The following is a 19,758-nucleotide window of genomic DNA, read 5'->3' as shown; positions in this document are numbered from 1 at the left end:
AGTTAGTGGTGGAACCAGGATTTTAGATTTGCAACCAATTTGATTACAGGCTTGCCGAATGGACCTAGTTGGGTAGGGTGTAACAAAATATGAAGGGCAGAGTAGCAATATTCTGATTGAAGCTTCATGTCACTACCCTGCAGAAAGTATGGCCGAACCATGTGGCCTTTCTGCAAAATGTTTTCTGCAGTTAATTTCAACAGTGAAACGGATGCCCCCCCCCCCAAATAAAGCAAAGTGGGTTTTGCCTATCTTAGTGATCCCATATAGTTAAAACTGCAACCATATTAAGCATATGAGATTTTCGTTCATATTTAGAAAATTTAAAATCTGGTTTCTGAATGTTCAGCACCCAAAACAGCCTTGCTTCCCTCTTCACTATCCTGAAACTTTCAACCCATCCAGACTGCACCTGTGCCCCATCAGATCGCTGCTCAGAACCTCCACACAGACTTCCTTCAGGGACTTAAGAGGGTTAAATGACAAGGATGGGTGGCATAGACTAGATCGTATTCTCCCGAGTATAGGATAACAAGGGCTGATCTAATTGAGGTTTTTTATGATGGTTAAAAGATTTGATAGAGAGAAACTACTACCTCTTGGGCACAGTCCAGAGCTTTAACATTCGTGCTTGCTGTTATGAGGCAACTTCAGGAAGTAATTCTCACGCACTACTATGCAAGTCTAGAATTCGAGAGGATGAATTACAACAGAAGTTTAGAATTCTATTGAGGCTGGGGACTCGATTGAAAAGTTCAAAACTGAGATTGGTAGATTTTTGTTAAGCAAGGGTATTAAGAGTTATGGAACCCAAGTGGGTTGATTTGAGCTAAAATCCCTGCGGAACTCCACTAGTCACTATGACCATGAAATAATTGACCATGAAATAATTGAAGGGTGAACAGGCTCAAAATGGCTAAAAGCCTTACTTCTTTGTTTATACTGTCAGTCTCATTAGCATGGTTCCATCAAGGAGAGGTCATGCCTGACAAATCTGATAGAATTCTTTGAGGAAATAACAAGCAGGTTAGATAAAGGAGAGCCAGTGGATGGATGTTATCTACTTGGATTTCCAGAAGGCCTTTGACAAGGTGCTGCACAGGAGGCTGTTGAGCAAGGTGTTAGAGGCAATCTACTAGCATGGATAGAAGATTGGCTGACTGGCAGAAGGCACACAGTGGGGATAAAAAGATCCTTTTCAGGATGGCAGCCAGTGACTAGTGGAGTTCCGCAGGGATCAGTGTTGGGACCATAACTTTTCACTTTATACATCAGTGACCTAGATGAAGGAACTAAGGGCATTGTGGCTAAGTTTGCACGTGATGCAAAGATAGGTGGAGGGACAGGTAGTATTGAGGAGGTGGGGAGGCTGCAGAAGGACTTGGACAGGTTAGGACAGTGGGAAAAGAAGTGGCAGATGGAATACAACGTTGGAAAGTGTGAGGTTATGCACATTGGTAGGAAGAATAGACGCGTAGACTATCTTCTAAATGTGGAGAAAATTCAGAAATTGGAAGCGCAAAGGGATTTGGGAGTCTTAATTCAGGCTTCTCTTAAGGTTAACTTGCAGGTTGAGTTGGTAGTTGGGAAAGCAACTGCAATGTTAGCATTCATTTCAAGAGGACTAGAATACAAGAGCAGGGATGTACTGCTGAGGCTTTATAAGGCTCTGCTCAGACCACATTTGGAGTATTGTGAACAATTTTGGGCTCCATATCTAAGGAAGGATGTGCTGGCCTTGGAGAGCGTCCCAAGGAGGTTCATGAGAATGGTCCCAAGAATGAAAAGCTTGACATATGAGGGGTGTTTGAAGACTTTGGGTCCATACTTCATGGAGTTTAGAAGGATGAGGGGGGAATCTCATTGAAACTTGCAGAATACTGAAAGGCCTGCGTAGAGTGGACATGGGGAAGATGTTTCCATTAGTAAGCGAGACTAGAATCCGAGGACACAGCCTCAGAATAAAAGGACAATCCTTTAGCACCGAGATGAGGAAGAATTTCTTCAGCCAGAGGGTGGTGAATCTGTGGAATTCATTGCCATAGAAGGCTGTGCAGGCCAGATCCTTGAGTGTATTTAAGACCGGGATAGATAGGTTCATGATTGGTAAAGAGATCAAAGGTTACGGGAAAAGGCAGGAGAAAGGGGTTGAGAAACGTATCAGCCATGATTTGATGGTGGAGCAGACTCAAAAGGCTGAAACTGCTCCTGTTCTTATGGTCTCGTGGACCACTTCCACGATTTCTTCCTATCCAATGTTAAACTCCTGATAGCCAGTTGGTGAAGGATCAAATCAGAGCTCATCTTCACTCAGCTTATACTTATTCATGGAGTGAAACATTATAAGCATATAGTTATAGAGGTGTACAGCATGGAAACTGGCCCTTCGGCCCAACTTGTCCATGCCGTCTAGTTTTTTTTAACCATTAAGCTAGTCCCAATTGCCCGCATTTGGCCCATATCCCTCTATACCCATCTTATCCATGTAACTGTCTAAATGCTTTTTAAAAGACCAAATTGTACCCACCTCTACTCCTGCTTCTGACAGCTCACTTAGACACTCGCCACTCTCTGTGTGAAAAAAATGCGCCTCTGGATCCTTTTGTATCTCTCCCCTCTCACCTTAAACCTACGCCCTCTAGTTTTAGACTCTCCTACCTTTGGGAAAAGATGTTGTGTATCTACCTTATCTATATCCCTCATTATTTTATAGACCTCTATAAGATCACCCCTAAGCCTCCTACACTCCAGGGAAAAAAGTCCCAGTCTATCCAGTCTCTCCTTATAACTCAAACCACTAAGTCCTGGCAGCATCCTAGTATATCCTTTGTGCATTCTTTCTAGTTTAATAGAGCAATCCAATTAGTTCCACTCCTTTGCTCTTTCCCCATAGCCCTGCAATTGTGTTTTCCCTTTTTGTCGTCACGATCCAGTTTCCTTTTGAAAATTATCTCTATTCTGGAACTATAACTCCTAGTTCAACCATCACCCTTCCTTCGTCAATAAGAGTCTCTTTGTTTTTCTTTCTGAGTCTCTTTATCTATGCTCCAGTCACAACCCAATTAATTTCACAGATGATGTGCAATTAATATCCGGAACCTTTCACCTAAAACTTGTGCAATATTGAAAGTTGCACTGTCTGTTATAATGTCCAGTGTTTCATCTGTGGTTTTCCAGTTAAATCCTCTACAGCTCACAGTCTCTCTCAGACTCCAGTCACATTTCTTTACTTCTAAAATTTTAAAGTGGGCCAACATCTTTTACTCTGCATCTCATTATAAAAGTTAGCTTTGCAGATAAAAGCTTTTCATCTCCAACCCGTCATGGTTGTAACTTGAAAACCTTTATATCTTCAGGGTTTTAGTAGGCACATTAAGCAAGCCAACAACTTGCACTCAAGACATTGCAAAAATCATAGAATCATTGAATCCCACAGTGGAGGAGACCATTCAGCCCATCGAGTCTGCACTAACCTCAATCCCACCCATCACCACAACCCCATGCTTTCACCCCAACTAGTCCCGCGAACATTAAGGGGCAATTTAGCATGGTCAATTCACCTAACCCACACATCTTTATTATACCTTTAAGTTCGTCAGAGTTTTACCATGTAACTCCATCCTACTCGTATCGACTGAATATTTACATGAAGAATTCCTAATGAAATTTAGTGCAAAGAAGTGTAAAGTAAAGCATTTTGGTAGGAAGAACGAGGCGGGGCAATATGAAATGCATGATACCATTCTAAAAGGAGTGCATGCGTAGCGGTTGTGTGTGCATAAGTCACTGAAGGGGGCAGGCCAGTTTGAGAAACTTGTTAAATGGGATTCCCTGCTTTATAAATAGAGACGTGGAGTACAAAAGAAAGGAGGTTATTATGAAACAAAAGCAGAATATACTGGAAGAAACAATACTTTTCACTGTATACTAATAAATGTGACAAATCAAATCAAAAATATTCAGCAGGTCTGGCACCATCTGTGGAGAGAGAAATAGTTAACGTTTCATGTATCTGACCTTTCATAAGAGCCTCCAAAGTTGTGATGTACTTTTATAAAACACTGGTTCGGTCTCAGTTGGATTGTTGTGCCTAATTCTGGACACTGCACTTTGGGAAGAATGACAAGACTTTAGAAGTGCTTCCAGGGATGAGGGACTTAATTTACAAGGGTAAGTTAGAGAAGTTGGGCCTGTCTGCCTTAACGGAAGGCCGAGAGGAGATTTGGTAGAAGTATTTGAAATAACGGGGGATCAGGACAGAGTTGACGGAGAGAAACCCTTCCCATTGGCAAAAGTGTCAAGAACCAGAGGGCACAAATTGAAGGTGACTAGCAAAAGAGCAATCAGCGATATTTTTATGCTGCGAGTGATTAGCATCTGAAATGCAGTGCCTGGAAGTGTGGTGGAGGCAGATTCAATTGTGGCCTTCAAAAGGGAACTGGATAAGCAGCTGAAAAGAGAACGTTTGCAGGGCTACAGGGAATGGACGAGGTAATGCGACTGCTGTTGGAGGGAGCTGGCACAGCCACAATCTTGGGACTGAAATGACAGCTCCAAAGTTTACCATTTGCAAATGTTCATCATACCACCACCAGCGTTCTCCACCGCCGCTCAGCAATCGGGGATGTGCCGTGCAGTGAAAGAATACACTGTGCATGTGCTGCGGTCCCTTTAATCATAGAAATCATAGAAACCCTACAGTACAGAAAGAGGCCATTCGGCCCATCGAGTCTGCACCGACCGCAATCCCACCCAGGCCCTACCCCCATATCCCTACATATTTCCCACTAATCCCTCTAACCTACACATCTCAGGACACTAAGGGCAATTTTTAGCATGGCCAATCAACCTAACCCGCACATCTTTGGACTGTGGGAGGAAACCGGAGCACCCGGAGGAAGCCCACGCAGACACGAGGAGAATGTGCAAACTCCACACAGACAGTGACCCAAGCCAGGAATCGAACCCAGGTCCCTGGAGCTGTGAAGCAGCAGTGCTAACCACTGTGCTACCGTGCCGCCTCTGGGTTAAGATGGGTGTTTTTGCAACAATCTTAAAGGCACCGTGCAGTGCGAGAAATGAGTCATGCAAAGTGTGGGGAAATTTGAGGGAATATTGATCAGCACATCTGGAGAAGAAGACAAATTTGGGGAATGAAAGGAACACTTTCACTAGCATGGGTATTGCATAGCTGTTCGAAAGTTCAAATAAGAATTTGAATTTTTGGTTTAACAAAATAGGTTTGGTTGACTTTTTAAGTTCTCCAACCCATCAATCCTCTGAATTTAAAAAAAAAAGTTTTCTAGCTTCCTTTTTGCTTTTTTTCAGTGATCTTAAATTAATGCCATCTAGTTACTAGCTTACCAAGTAAGGGAAATACTCTTCCCCAGTTTACCTTCTCGAAGCCCCACATAATTCTATCTCCAGCTTTTTTCTTACGGCGAAAAGTGTCCCAGTTTTTCTAGTCTCTTCTCATCCCTTGTATCTTATTGACTTTCTTTCTGCATCCCTGCTAATGTAAAATCCCAAGACTGCAGACAATATTCCAACTCTGATATAAATTATTTGTATAGGCTTCTGTGTGACTCTTTATTTTCCCATTTTGCGATCCTATGAATAAGATTTTCAAAGCCTAATCACCTTATTCTCCCACTTCTGAAGATTTGTGAATCCTGCTCCTTTTCAAACCTGTAACAACCAATTCTACCGTTGCTCTACGCAGCCTTTTTCATTCCTTGCATGATAGTAACAGTCCACACTGCTCTTTGGTTTTCGGTTTCTCTTTAGCTGTCACGTTTCTCCTGCTAACAGCTTTTTAAGAAATGTTTCTTCTCCACTTTCCTCCTCACTTTCAAATATGCGGTGATGATCTGGGAAAAATTTGTGCATGTTTAGTCAAGCTTGAAGAGGTTGGACTAAATCCCTCGCCCCACCCTGCCACAGTCTCCAGACAAGGTGATCTGGGGCTGCAGTATGTCAGTTAAATTATATGCAGTATTGCATAGTAATGGCAAAGAGTGATTTTCTTTTTCCCCCCATCTCATCCAGGCAGTGAAATGTAGCTTCACCAGTGGTTGAGTTGATAAAGGCAGCTTGTTACTGAGCCATAGAGGTTCCTAGTCTGTGCTGACTTAGCTAGTAGTTTAGATTGAATTACACGAGAATGCAATTGTCCTTGATTTTTTTTTTCTCTCTTCTCTGTACTTGATGAAGGGGAAAATTAATTATGGTCGCTGCTCATAATTATAATCACTGTCCAGTGATCACTGTTTGCAAGGTGACAGAATCAAGTGATACAGTTCGCCACAGTGCCCCCAGGAAAAAAACTCCCAGATTGCCACCACTTGACTGCTATTCAGTGCCACTTTTGGGAATTGGGAGCCTATGGAGGGGTTGGAATTGTTTTTTCCTCATTCTGTGGAATTTGTTACCGCAGGAAGTAGCTGATGCCAAAATATTGAATGTATTCAAGAGGCGGCTGGATATAGCACTTGAGGGAGAATGGGATCAAAGGTTATGGGGAGAAAGCAGGATTAGGCTATTGAGTTGGACGATCAGCCATGATCGTGATGAATGGCGGAACAGGCCCAAAGGGCCAAATGGCCTCCTCCTCCTCCTATCTTGTATGTTTCTAGTGTAACAACAATGGAAATGTGCATTAATGTAGCATCTTTAACATTGTAAAAAGTCCCAAGGTGCTTTGCCGGATCATTATCAAACAAAAGTTGACATTGCTGTTCCACAGTAACCCTCCAACTTCCAACAGTTTCATCTTCTGTGAAGAATGGCTGAAGTTGGATTTGCGGTACTGGAAGATAACCAGCAACTGTAGAACTGTCAGGTGTGGAGAGAAAATCCAGAGGCTTTACTTTGAATAATGGACGGTGACACATTTCCCAATCAAAAGGAAAGATTAATGTGTGAACCTGCCTGGCCACTCCTGTGGATGCAGTTATTATATCGCACTTGTTGATACATTGCTGGCACTGGTGGTGGGAGAGTGCAGTTAAGCTGCTTAATCAAACCAGGGCTTCATGCACTTGCAGTCAAGCACACAAATCAGCCAGGTATAAACAGGTGTTTCTTTACTGATGAAGTAGTTTAGACAAGGAAACCAGCGTTCTGGTAGATCAGTGCAGAATTTGATGTTAGGGCAGCCTCAGTTGTGGTGATGCTTGGAGTTATTTTGCACTGATGTAAAGCACAGCCTCATTGCCTTGGTGACTGAGTGAGGATGTACGACCGAGCCACATTGGTCCCTTGTCTCCAGAGTTAGTTGATCCCAGCCAATGGAGCACAGTGGTACAACTGGCCACAATGCTCCCAAGAAAAAAAACACCCAGATTTTCTACCTCTGCTATCGTTATTCAGTGCCGTTTTGGGGATCTGTGTGATTGTAGACATTGAGGTTGGAGTCGGGGTCTTTTTACTGCTGTGGTATAACAACACACGTGTATTTATGTAGCACCTTTAACATTGTTTAAAAATTCCCAAAGTTCTTCACTTTTTGATTTGATTTATTATTGTCACATAGTCATAGAGGTTTTACAGCATGGAAACAGGCCCTTCGGCCCAACTTATCCATGTTGCCCTTTTTTTTTTGAAACCCCTAAGCTAATCCCAATTGCCCGCATTTGGCCCATATCCCTCTATACCCATTTTACCCATGTAACTGTCTAAATGCTTTTTAAAGGACAAAATTGTACCCGCCTCTACTACTACCTCTGGCAGCTTGTTCCAGACACTCACCATCCTCTGTGAGAAAATTGCCCCTCTGGACACTTTTGTATCTCTCCCCTCTCACCTTAAACCTATGCCCTCTAGTTTTAGACTCCCCTACCTTTGGGAAAAGATATTGACTATCTAGCTGATCTATGCCCCTCATTATTTTATAGAACTCTACAAGATCACCCCTCAGCCTTCTACGCTGCAGAGAAAAAAGTCCCAATCTATCCAGCCTCTCCTTATAACTCAAACCATCAAGTCCCGGTAGCACTGTATTAGTATATAGTGAAAAGTATTGTTTCTTTCACGCTATACAGACTAGGCATACCGTTCATAGAGAAGGAAAGAAGAGAGTGCAGAATGTAGTGTTACAATCATTGTTGAGGTGTAGAGAAAGATCAACTTAGTGCAAGGTAGGTCCATTCAAAAATCTGATGGCAGCAGGGAAGAAGCTATTCTTAAGTTAGTTGGTGCTTGACCTCAGACTTTTGTATCTTTTTCTCGACGGAAGAAGGTGGAAGAGAGTATGTCCGGCGTGCGCAGAGTCCTTAATTATGCTGGCTGCTTTTCCGAAGCAGCAGCAAGTGTAGACAGAGTCAATGGACGGGAGGCTGGTTTACATGATGGACTGGGCTTCACTCACGACTCTTTGTAGTTACTTTCCATCTTGGGCAGAGCAGGAGCCTTACCAAGCTGTGATACAATCAGAAAGAATGCTTGCCATGGTGCATCTGTAAAAGTTGGTGAGTGTTGTAGCGGACATGCCAAATTTCCTTAGTCTTCTGAGAAAGTAGAGGCGTTGGTGGCTTTCTTAACTACGGGTGTTGTAACACTATACTTATAGTTGTCACAGGACCATTACCAAACAAAAGTTGACACTGAGCCCACATGAGATATTGGGGGTAGGCAATCAAAATTTAGCTCAGAGCTAGGGTTTTAAAGTGTGGCTTAAAGAAATTCAGAGGTTTAGGGAGGGAATTCCAGAGCTTATGACCCCAGTGACTGAAGGCACAGCCCCCAAAGGCGTGATTAAAACCAGGAATGTGCAAGAGGCCAGAGCTGGAGCAGTGCAGAGATCCCAGAGCATTGTGTGGCTTGAGAAGGTTACAGAGATAGTGTGCGGCCTGACAGCATTCATGTTCTAAGCTCCTAATGGATACTTGAGTTAACCATCTGTGCACGAGGCAGATCTTCAGTGACAGCATCTGTACCACTGAGTTTCCTGAATTTGTAGATTTGTACTCGTTAAACTGAAGAAGCGGGTGTACTAATTTGGACGTTTACAAGTGTTGCAGAATGTATTTGTTAATGTGCACGGTTTGTGGTTGTAAATCATTTTGTGTGCGCTTATCCTGTATCTTGCTCCTCAGTAGCACAATGTGGGCTCATTACGTTTTGCTAATCTCAATGGTGGTGGGGGGGAAGGAAGAGTTTAACTGGAGAACAAGTCACCTGAGGCTATTATTGCACATCCCGGAACAGGGCTCCCAAGTTTACACGGGTTACTAATGGTGGAAAGGGGGTGAGGAATAGAGAGGGGGGGGGGGGGGAAGTGAATTCAGCTGTAGACGTGGAAAGATCTGACCATTTATTGGAACGTTGCATCTAAATGTCACATGAAGTCAGTTAACCATCTGGATATCTTGCACCTTAGAAGGGGCTTTGAACAGACAAGTTGAGCTATTCCAAGGTGAGGAATTAATTATTAAGTTACATTGGTAAATAATGGACAATTGTCTAAATTAAAGTAACACCCCATTCATAATAACATCCCCAACTTACCTGGCAGGGGTAAAACAATGATCAGGCGGAGGACAAGGCTAAGCTATTTGCATTTGTTGTGCTGACGCCTGTGATTCTGCTTTCCCTAAGCTAGGATAGAGTAAAAGATCCAGATAGGTTAAATCGGGGCTTTACCTGATGCAATTTTTAAAGCCATCTCGGCCTTTTTGGCTCAGATGAAGCGTTGGATCAAGCCTGGGAGGGGGTGTAATGCCTCATCCTGTCAGCTTGGATCTTGTTTGATCGAGCCCAAGATGGGATGCAATGTCTTGCCGGCTTAAATCTGGTTTGTCTCTCGTGGGGACAATGATTGGATTTAATTTGAATTGTCTTAAGTACCAAAAGATACCAAAGAAAGGGAGGAGGGGGAATTACCTTATCCTCAGTGTTCATTTCTTACTCTGCATTTGCACAATAAACTGCAACATCATTGGTTTCATTAGCACTATTTTAAATCTTTCTTGGGATCTGGGTGTCACTGGCAAGGACAGCATTTGTTGCCCATCCTGAGGTGGCTTGCTAAGCCATTTCTGAGGACAGTTAAGAGTCAACCACAATACTGTGGGCCTGGAGTCACATGTAGGCCAGGTAAGGACGGCAGATTGCAATAGTGAACCTGATGGGTTTTACAACAATCTGATAGTTCCACGTTCACCATTACTGGGACTAGCTTTACATTCCAGTTTATTAATTGAATTTAAATTTCACCAGCTGCCCTGATGGGATTTGAATCCGTGTTCCGAGAGCATTAGCCTGTGCCCCTGGATTACTAACCCAGTGACATAACCACTACTTCACTTACTATTGTTGGTTGAATCTCAAGTCAGGGCCCGAGTTGCCTCTGACTCAAAGTGGCACAAGATTCCTTCACAGCAACATTGAGGGTAGCATGGTGGCACAGTAGCTAGCTTTGTTGTCTCACAGCTCCAGCAATCCAGGTTCAGTTCTGCTAACTTGTCCCTTAGTGTCCCAAAGTGTGTAGGTTAGATGGATTAGCCATGGTAAATACGTGGGGTTATGGGGATAGGGCAAGAAGAGGGCCTGGGCAAGATACCCTATCAGAGAGTTGGTGCAGACCTGATGGGCCGAATGGCCTCTTCTGCACTGTTGGGATTCTATGATAACGCTATTTGTATTGTAAATGTAGTCAGTATAGGTAGTTCATATTGTGGCAATGGAAAATACAAAGAGCTGAAATAAATTTGGCCAGGTTTTTGCATTTCTCTGACATATTTACACAAAGTAAATACTTCCATAGTATTATTATAATAAAATGCAAGCAGTAATGAATTCTTTGAAGTATGCACTTTGAATAGGTGCCCACAGCCAAAATCCAATGAGGAACTTCTCACATTGGGATTAACCAACCATGTGTATCTGGATGACCGTGGGCACATTTATTTTGTCTAGTGACAAGTTAGACTTATTCCAGTAAATGTTGCCACCTGCATCCTGTTTCGTACCAAGTCTAGATTCCTAACCCTCAATTACATTGAATTCAGATTACTTGATCTTGTTTATAAATGTTGTTATGGTTTCGCTGCATCCTGCCTCTCCAGGCTTCTTCAATCCCACACACCAGCTTGCACCCTCTGATTTGATGGAAGCCCTGTGTGCATCTTCCCTCTTCCTCTCCACTATACCGGCAGTAACAGAGCTGACCTTAGAACTGGAATGATTTCTAAACTGCTGAAGCCTCGCCACCTCTGATCCGCCTTCAATCACCTGCTCTATCTCTTATCTTAATACCTTCTGGGCTGTCTTGTTGCCTTTCTCCATCTCCTTGTGAAGTGTGTTGGACGTAACTCCCTGACCATCTGAATGCAAGTAGATAAAGCTATAAAGAAATGGCAACAGATTTTTGAGTTTTAAAACTGAGGCAAGAAGTATTGCTAAAATAAGGTTTTTTTAAAAGTTTATTTATTATTGTCACAAGTAGGCTTACATTAACACTGCAATGAAGTTACTGTGAAAATCCCCGAGTCGCCACACCGGCGCCTGTTCGGGTACACTGTGGGAGAATTTAGCACGGTTAGTGCACATAACCAGCACATAGAAATCATAGAAACCCTACAGTGCAGAAACAGGCCATTCGGCCCATCAAGTCTGCACCGACCACAATCCCACCCAGGCCCTACTCCCATATCCCTACATATATTACCCACCAATCCCTCTAACCTACGCACACTAAGGGGCAATTTTAGCATGGCCAATCAACCTAACCCGCACATCTTTGGACTGTGGGAGGAAACCGGAGCACCCGGAGGAAACCCACGCAGACACGAGGAGAATGTGCAAACTCCACACAGACAGTGACCCAGCCGGGAATCGAACCCAGGACCCTGGAGCTGTGAAGCAGCAGTGCTAACCACTGTGCTACCGTGCCGCCCAATCTTTCGGACTGTGGGAGGAATCCAGGGGCACCCGGAGGAAACTCGCGCAGACATGGGGAGAACGTGCAAACTTCACACAGACAGTGACCCAAGCCGGGAATCGAACCCAGGTCCCTGGCGCTGTGAGGCAGCAGTGCTAACCACTGTGCCACTGTGCTGCCCATTGTTCAAAATTGTTCCAAGCAATGGTTAGGTCGTAATTAGTTGGTTTTTTTTGGCCACTCCAGTCTAGAAAGAACACTAAAAGCCTTTGCTAGGTGGACCACTGCATCATTTTAGGAAGAAACGAATGAATATCTGAAGCAGTGGGATAGTTGGATTAAATTTGCTGTTGCAAAGAATTGGCACAGATGGGTTGAATGGCCTTGTTCACACTAATCTCAAGTCATTTCGTTGAATCAGTTACCTTTGGTATTCTGGGTTATCTGTTGCTTTTATTATCTCTTTCTACAGGTCACATGTCTGACGTGCAACTACAAGTCCAACACCATTGAACCATTTTGGGATCTTTCATTGGAGTTTCCAGAGCGTTATCATTGTCTTCAGAAGGGTGCTACTCAGCTTAAAGAATGCACGCTGACGGAAATGCTGGCAAAGTTTACAGAAACAGAGGCTTTGGAAGGGAGGATTTATGCTTGCGACCAGTGCAACAGTAAGTAATGGTCTATTAAATGAGCTTTCCTCTCAGCTGAACACCTTGTTGACGCTCATTATCTATGCTTCCGTCCCTGGTGAATTTCTAGAGAGATATGGCACCTGTGTAATGGTTCTACTCTTGTCTTGCGCCTCCACAGTGTGTGTGGACAGACAGTCTGCACCCAACCCTGTTGGAAAAGCAACCATGATCACTAAATGAAAACTGGGAACAAGAGCTTTGAAGCAGCAGTGCTAGCCGCTGTGCGACTGTGCCATCCTAGAGCAAACTTCTAAAGCATTGCCATAAATCGAACAGTGATGTAGATTGGAGGAGATCTGCATTTGCCCTGCATGCTGTGCTGGTAATCCTTGGGCTTCTGACATTAAAAAGGCTAATTGTTGATCTTTTTATCTGAAAGTCTGATTAATGCGATATTAAATAGAGATAAGCTTGTGTGATGCATAAACACCAGCATACGGTGGTTGGACCAAATGGCCTGTTTCTGTGCTGTGGGTTCTATGTAATCCTGCCTAATTATTTCTCAGGTAAGCGACGAAAATCCTCACCAAAGCCCCTCGTCCTGACAGAAGCTCAAAAACAGCTAATGATATACAGACTACCTCAGGTCCTCCGTCTGCACCTTAAAAGATTCAGGTAGGATGAATTTGCTGCAGCTTCAAGGAATTGTTTTAATGTCCATTAACATTTATGGCAGATTCCAATTTTTGTTAGTTGTACTTTTTATCCTTCCACTAATCTTAATTCCTGAGTTAGCTGCGACTAGGGAACAACACTCTTGCCTCTGAGTCAGAAGGTTGTGTATTCAGTCATCAGCCCAGAAATTTAAGCTCAGAATTTTAGTCTGGTTCTCCACTGTCGTACAGAAGTAGCGTTGTCCTTTCGGAAATGTTGTTTTTCGGATTTGATGTTAAGCAGTGTTTAGAGTTTGTTTATTTGTGTCACAAGTTGGTTTATATTAACACTGCAATGAAGTTACTGTGAAAATCCCCGAGTCGCCACACTCCGGCGCCTGTTCGGGTACACTGAGGGAGAATTTAGCATGGCCAATGTACCTAACCAGCACGTCTTTCGGACTGTGGGAAGGAACCGGAGCACCCGGAGGAAACCACGCAGACACGGGGAGAATGTGCAGACTCCGCACAGACAGTGACCCAAGCCGGGGATCGAACCCGGGTCCCTGGCGCTGTGAGGCAACAGTGCTGACCGCTGTGCCAATGTTTGCTATTTTGGGTGGAAGTAAGCAATGCCTTGGCAGTACTTCAGAGAACAGGAAGTTATCTCTGGTGCTCTGGCCATTGTTTATTCCTTGATCGTTATCTGGTCACTATCACATTATGGGAGTTGCTGTATGCCATGTTTTCTCTTTTAGAACAATGACTACACTCCATTGGCTGAGGTAGTGAAAGGCTCTAAAATGCAGGTTTGTCTTTCTTCATTGTATTTTCCACAAAAGGGACTTCACTTTGATTTGATGATCCAACAGAATGGTCTCAGCCCATTGACATTTAGAAGAATGAGAGATGATCCCACTGAAATGTGCAAGATCATGAGGGGACTTGAAAGGGTGGATACTGGGAATATTTTTCTTCTCGTGGAGGGAGGCTAGCACAAGGGGGTGCAGTTTTTAAAAATAGGAGGTCTCCCTAAGAATTTATTTTCGCTTCGACGGTTGTTAGTCTCTGGGGTTCTCTTCCTCCACTCCCACTCACTGAAAGCCTGTCTTCCACCTCAAAAGATTCCCCGCTACTGCAGGTGCACAGGCCTCATGCTGACTGAAGCCACTCACCTTCGCAGTGGTCACTGCTCTTCCAACCTCAGAATTTCTTTCCTGCATTGATCAGCGGGAGAGAAATGGCCTGTGATTGGAGAAGCCCTATAATTTGAACAGGGGCTCTGTAGGGGAACAGGGAGGCACGATAGGCTGAATTGTGGTGTGTGGGCCAAATGTTGGACAACCCTGCCCCAGCCTTTTCCAGCTCGACAAGTTTTTTTTCTAGATCTTTAAACCTATCCAATACTGACCTTTTGCTCCGCTGTTTTTAATCGCTCTTCCATTGCCGTCTGTGTTTTTAGCTACTTTCGTCCCAAACTCGGGAATTCCCTCGCTAAGCCTCTTCACCTCTCTCTTTTTATAAGATACTAGTAAAAGCCGATCTCTTTTGATCAAACTTCGGTTATCTGCTTGTGTATCTCCTTCAGTGGCTCAGTGTCAAATATATATTGATATTGCCCTTGTTTAGCACCTTCGCATGCCTTCCTATATTATGTGTGCTATATAAATGTAAATAGGAGAAATATCTAGAACAGGTGTTCCCAAACTGGGGTCTGCAGAATTCAGAGGGTCCACTGGAGCCTCTCTGGGGGATCCATGGCAAAACAAGCAACGACAGTGGAGTGCTGGCAAGAGAGAATCTCCAAATGGAAATTCAAGTGGGTACTGGCGCGTGAGGGGAGGGAGTAGAGTGTGTGTCCAGAGTGAGCCACAGAGGAGGTAGCCAGTGGAGTAGGCATCGAAGCAAGAGAAAGAGTGATAGTGTGTGCAAGAGAGTATGTAGAGTGTGTGTGTGCATGAGAGAGGGGGGGGAGGGTAGTGTGTGTGTGTGTGGGGGGGGTAGTGTGAGTGTGTGTGTGGGGGGGGGTAGTGTGAGTGCGTGTGTGGGGGGGGTAGTGTGTGTGTGTGTGTGGGGGGGGTAGTGTGTGTGTGTGTGGGGGGGGTAGTGTGTGTGGGGGGGGGTAGTGTGTGTGTGGGGGGGGTAGTGTGTGTGTGGGGGGGGTAGTGTGTGTGTGGGGGGGGTAGTGTGTGTGTGGGGGGGGTAGTGTGTGTGTGGGGGGGGTAGTGTGTGTGTAGTGTGTGGGGGGGGTAGTGTGTGGGGGGGGTAGTGTGTGTGTGGGGGGGGTAGTGTGTGGGGGGGGTAGTGTGTGTGTGGGGGGGGTAGTGTGTGTGTGGGGGGGGTAGTGTGTGTGTGGGGGGGGTAGTGTGTGTGTGGGGGGGGTAGTGTGTGTGTGGGGGGGGTAGTGTGTGTGTGGGGGGTAGTGTGTGTGTGGGGGGGGTAGTGTGTGTGTGGGGGGGTAGTGTGTGTGTGGGGGGGGTAGTGTGTGTGTGGGGGGGGTAGTGTGTGTGTGGGGGGGGTAGTGTGTGTGGGGGGGGGTAGTGTGGGTGTGTGTGGGGGGGGTAGTGTGGGTGTGTGGGGGGGGGGTTGTGTGTGTGTGTGGGGGGGGGGTTGTGTGTGTGTGTGGGGGGGGGGTAGTGTGTGTGGGGGGGTAGTGTGTGTGGGGGGGGTAGTGTGTGTGTGTGTGGAGGGGTAGTGTGTGGGGGGGTAGTGTGTGTGTGTGTGTGGGGGGGTAGTGTGTGTGTGTGTGGGGGGGGGTAGTGTGTGTGTGTGTGGGGGGGGTAGTGTGTGTGTGTGTGGGGGGGTAGTGTGTGTGTGTGTGGGGGGGTAGTGTGTGTGGGGGGGGAGTGTGTGTGTGTGTGGGGGTAGTGTGTGTGTGTGTGTGGGGGGTAGTGTGTGTGTGTGTGTGGGGGGTAGAGTGTGTGTGTGTGGGCGGGTAGTGTGTGTGGGGGGGTAGTGTGTGTGTGTGTGTGGGGGGGTAGTGTGTGTGTGGGGGGGGTAGTGTGTGTGTGTGTGTGTGTGTGGGGGGGTTGTGTGTGTGTGTGTGTGGGGGGGGTAGTGTGTGTGTGTGTGGGGGGGGCAGTGTGTGTGTGTGGGGGGGGGGGTAGTGTGTGTGTGGGGGGGGTAGTGTGTGTGTGTGGGGGGGGGGTAGTGTGTGTGTGGGGGGGGTAGTGTGTGTGTGTGTGGGGGGTAGTGTGTGGGGGGGGTACTGTGTGTGTGTGGGGGGGGGTACTGTGTGTGTGTGGGGGGGGTAGTGTGTGTGTGTGTGGGGGGTAGTGTGTGTGTGGGGGGGGGGGTAGTGTGTGTGTGGGGGGGGTAGTGTGTGTGTGTGGGGGGGGTAGTGTGTGTGTGTGGGGGGGGGTAGTGTGTGTGTGTGGGGGGGGGTGGTGTGTGTGTGTGGGGGGGGTAGTGTGTGTGTGTGGGGGGGGGTAGTGTGTGTGTGTGGGGGGGGTAGTGTGTGTGTGTGGGGGGGGTAGTGTGTGTGTGTGGGGGGGGTAGTGTGTGTGTGTGGGGGGGGTGTGTGTGTGTGTGGGGGGGGGGGTAGTGTGTGTGTGTGGGGGGGGGTAGTGTGTGTGTGTGGGGGGGGGGTAGTGTGTGTGTGTGTGGGGGGGGGTAGTGTGTGTGTGTGGGGGGGGGGTAGTGTGTGTGTGTGTGGGGGGGGTAGTGTGTGTGTGTGGGGGGGGTAGTGTGTGTGTGTGGGGGGGGGTAGTGTGTGTGTGGGGGGGGGGTAGTGTGTGTGTGTGGGGGGGGGTAGTGTGTGTGTGTGTGGGGGGGGGGTAGTGTGTGTGTGGGGGGGGGGTGTGTGTGTGTGTGGGGGGGGGTAGTGTGTGTGTGGGGGGGGGTAGTGTGTGTGTGTGTGGGGGGGGGGTAGTGTGTGTGTGTGGGGGGGGGTAGTGTGTGGGGTGGGTAGTGTGTGTGTGTGGGGGGGTGTAGTGTGTGTGTGTGTGGGGGGGTAGTGTGTGTGTGGGGGGGGTAGTGTGTGTGTGGGGGGGGGGTAGTGTGTGTGTGTGGGGGGGGGTAGTGTGTGGGGGGGGTAGTGTGTGTGTGTGGGGGGGTAGTGTGTGTGTGTGGGGGGGGTAGTGTGTGTGTGTGGGGGGGGGTAGTGTGTGTGTGGGGGGGGGGTAGTGTGTGTGTGTGGGGGGTAGTGTGTGTGGGGGGGGGTAGTGTGTGTGTGTGGGGGGGGTAGTGTGTGTTGTGGGGGGGGGTAGTGTGTGTGTGTGGGGGGGGTAGTGTGTGTGTGGGGGGGGGGGTAGTGTGTGTGTGTGGGGGGGGTAGTGTGTGTGTGTGGGGGGGGTAGTGTGTGTGTGTGGGGGGGGTAGTGTGTGTGGGGGGGGTAGTGTGTGTGTGTGGGGGGGGTAGTGTGTGTGTGTGGGGGGGGGGGTAGTGTGTGTGTGTGGGGGGGGTAGTGTGTGTGTGGGGGGGGGTAGTGTGTGTGTGTGGGGGGGGGTAGTGTGTGTGTGTGGGGGGGGTAGTGTGTGTGTGTGGGGGGGGGTGTGTGTGTGTGTGGGGGGGGGGTAGTGTGTGTGTGTGGGGGGGGGTAGTGTGTGTGTGTGGGGGGGGGTGTGTGTGTGGTTGGGGGGGGGTAGTGTGTGTGTGTGGGGGGGGTAGTGTGTGTGTGTGGGGGGGGGTAGTGTGTGTGTGTGGGGGGGGTAGTGTGTGTGTGTGGGGGGGGGTAGTGTGTGTGTGTGGGGGGGTAGTGTGTGTGTGTGTGGGGGGGGTAGTGTGTGTGTGTGTGGGGGGGGGTAGTGTGTGTGTGGGGGGGGGGTAGTGTGTGTGTGTGGGGGGGTAGTGTGTGTGTGGGGGGGGTAGTGTGTGTGTGTGGGGGGGTAGTGTGTGTGTGGGGGGGGTGTGTGTGTGGGGGGGGTAGTGTGTGTGTGTGTGGGGGGGTAGTGTGTGTGTGTGTGGGGGGGGGGTAGTGTGTGTGTGTGTGGGGGGGGGTAGTGTGTGTGTGTGTGGGGGGGATAGTGTGTGTGTGTGTGGGGGGGGATAGTGTGTGTGTGTGTGGGGGGATAGTGTGTGTGTGTGTGGGGGGATAGTGTGTGTGTGTGTGGGGGGGATAGTGTGTGTGTGGGGGGGGGATAGTGTGTGTGTGTGGGGGGGGATAGTGTGTGTGTGTGGGGGGGGTAGTGTGTGTGTGTGTGGGGGGGGTAGTGTGTGTGTGTGGGGGGGGTAGTGTGTGTGTGTGTGGGGGGTAGTTGTGTGTGTGGGGGGGGTAGTGTGTGTGTGTGTGGGGGGGGGTAGTGTGTGTGTGTGTGGGGGGGTAGTGTGTGTGTGTGTGGGGGGGGTAGTGTGTGTGTGTGTGGGGGGGGTAGTGTGTGTGTGTGTGGGGGGGTAGTGTGTGTGTGTGTGGGGGGGGGTAGTGTGTGTGTGTGTGGGGGGGGGTAGTGTGTGTGTGTGTGGGGGGGGTAGTGTGTGTGTGTGTGGGGGGGGTAGTGTGTGTGTGTGTGGGGGGGGGGTGGTGTGTGTGTTGGGGGGGTAGTGTGTGTGTGTGTGGGGGGGGTAGTGTGTGTGTGTTGGGGGGGATAGTGTGTGTGTGTGTGGGGGGGTAGTGTGTGTGTGTGTGGGGGGGTAGTGTGTGTGTGTGTGGGGGGGTAGTGTGTGTGTGTGGGGGGGTAGTGTGTGTGTGTGTGGGGGGGGTAGTGTGTGTGTGTGTGGGGGGGGTAGTGTGTGTGTGTGGGGGGGGGTAGTGTGTGTGTGTGGGGGGGTAGTGTGTGTGTGTGGGGGGGGGGGGGTAGTGTGTGTGGGGGGGGGGTAGTGTGTGTGTGTGTGGGGGGGGGTACGTGTGTGTGTGTGGGGGGGGGGGTAGTGTGTGTGTGTGTGGGGGGTAGTGTGTGTGTGGGGGGGGTATGTGTGTGTGTGGGGGGGTAGTGTGTGTGTGTGTGGGGGGTAGTGTGTGTGTGTGGGGGGGTGTGTGTGTGTGGGGGGGTAGTGTGTGTGTGTGTGGGGGGGGTAGTGTGTGTGTGTGTGGGGGGGGTAGTGTGTGTGTGTGTGGGGGGGGTAGTGTGTGTGTGTGTGGGGGGGTAGTGTGTGTTGGTGGGGGTAGTGTGTGTGTGTGTGGGGGGTAGTGTGTGTGTGTGTGGGGGGGGGGTAGTGTGTGTGTGTGTGGGGGGGGTAGTGTGTGTGTGTGTGTGTGTGTGTGGGGGGGTAGTGTGTGTGTGTGTGTGGGGGGGGGTAGTGTGTGTGTGTGTGGGGGGTGTGTGTGTGTGTGTGGGGGGGGGGTGTGTGTGTGTGTGGGGGGGGTAGTGTGTGTGTGTGGGGGGGTAGTGTGTGTGTGTGGGGGGGGGGTAGTGTGTGTGGGGGTAGTGTGTGTGTGTGGGGGGGGGTGTGTGTGTGTGTGTGGGGGTGTGTGGGGGGGTAGTGTGTGTGTGTGGGGGGGGTAGTGTGTGTGTGTGGGGGGGTAGTGTGTGTGTGTGGGGGGGTAGTGTGTGTGTGGGGGGGGGTAGTGTGTGTGTGTGTGGGGGGCGTAGTGTGTGTGTGTGTGGGGGGTAGTGTGTGTGGGGGGGGTAGTGTGTGTGTGGTGGGGGGGGTAGTGTGTGTGTGTGGAGGGGGTAGTGTGTGTGTGTAGTGGGGGGGGGGGTAGTGTGTGTGT

At 48.5% G+C, this 19,758-nt stretch overlaps 1 protein-coding gene across 2 annotated transcripts in view; it reads left to right on the top strand.

Annotated features, from left to right (window-relative positions):
• Positions 1-19,758, top strand: part of LOC144511821 (ubiquitin carboxyl-terminal hydrolase 49-like) — a 72,928-nt gene that overhangs the window by 44,865 nt on the left and 8,305 nt on the right. For both annotated transcript variants that reach the window (XM_078242175.1, XM_078242174.1), the window contains exons 4-5: positions 12,354-12,552; positions 13,083-13,191. In XM_078242175.1, coding sequence (XP_078098301.1) covers positions 12,354-12,552; positions 13,083-13,191 — 308 coding nt within the window. The remainder of the gene's footprint in view (positions 1-12,353; positions 12,553-13,082; positions 13,192-19,758) is intronic.

Source organism: Mustelus asterias, chromosome 25 (genome assembly GCF_964213995.1).
Source record: "Mustelus asterias chromosome 25, sMusAst1.hap1.1, whole genome shotgun sequence".
Lineage (NCBI taxonomy): Eukaryota > Metazoa > Chordata > Chondrichthyes > Carcharhiniformes > Triakidae > Mustelus > Mustelus asterias.
The sequence above is the reverse complement of the archived record's forward strand: the minus strand, read 5'-3'. Positions and strand labels throughout refer to the sequence as shown.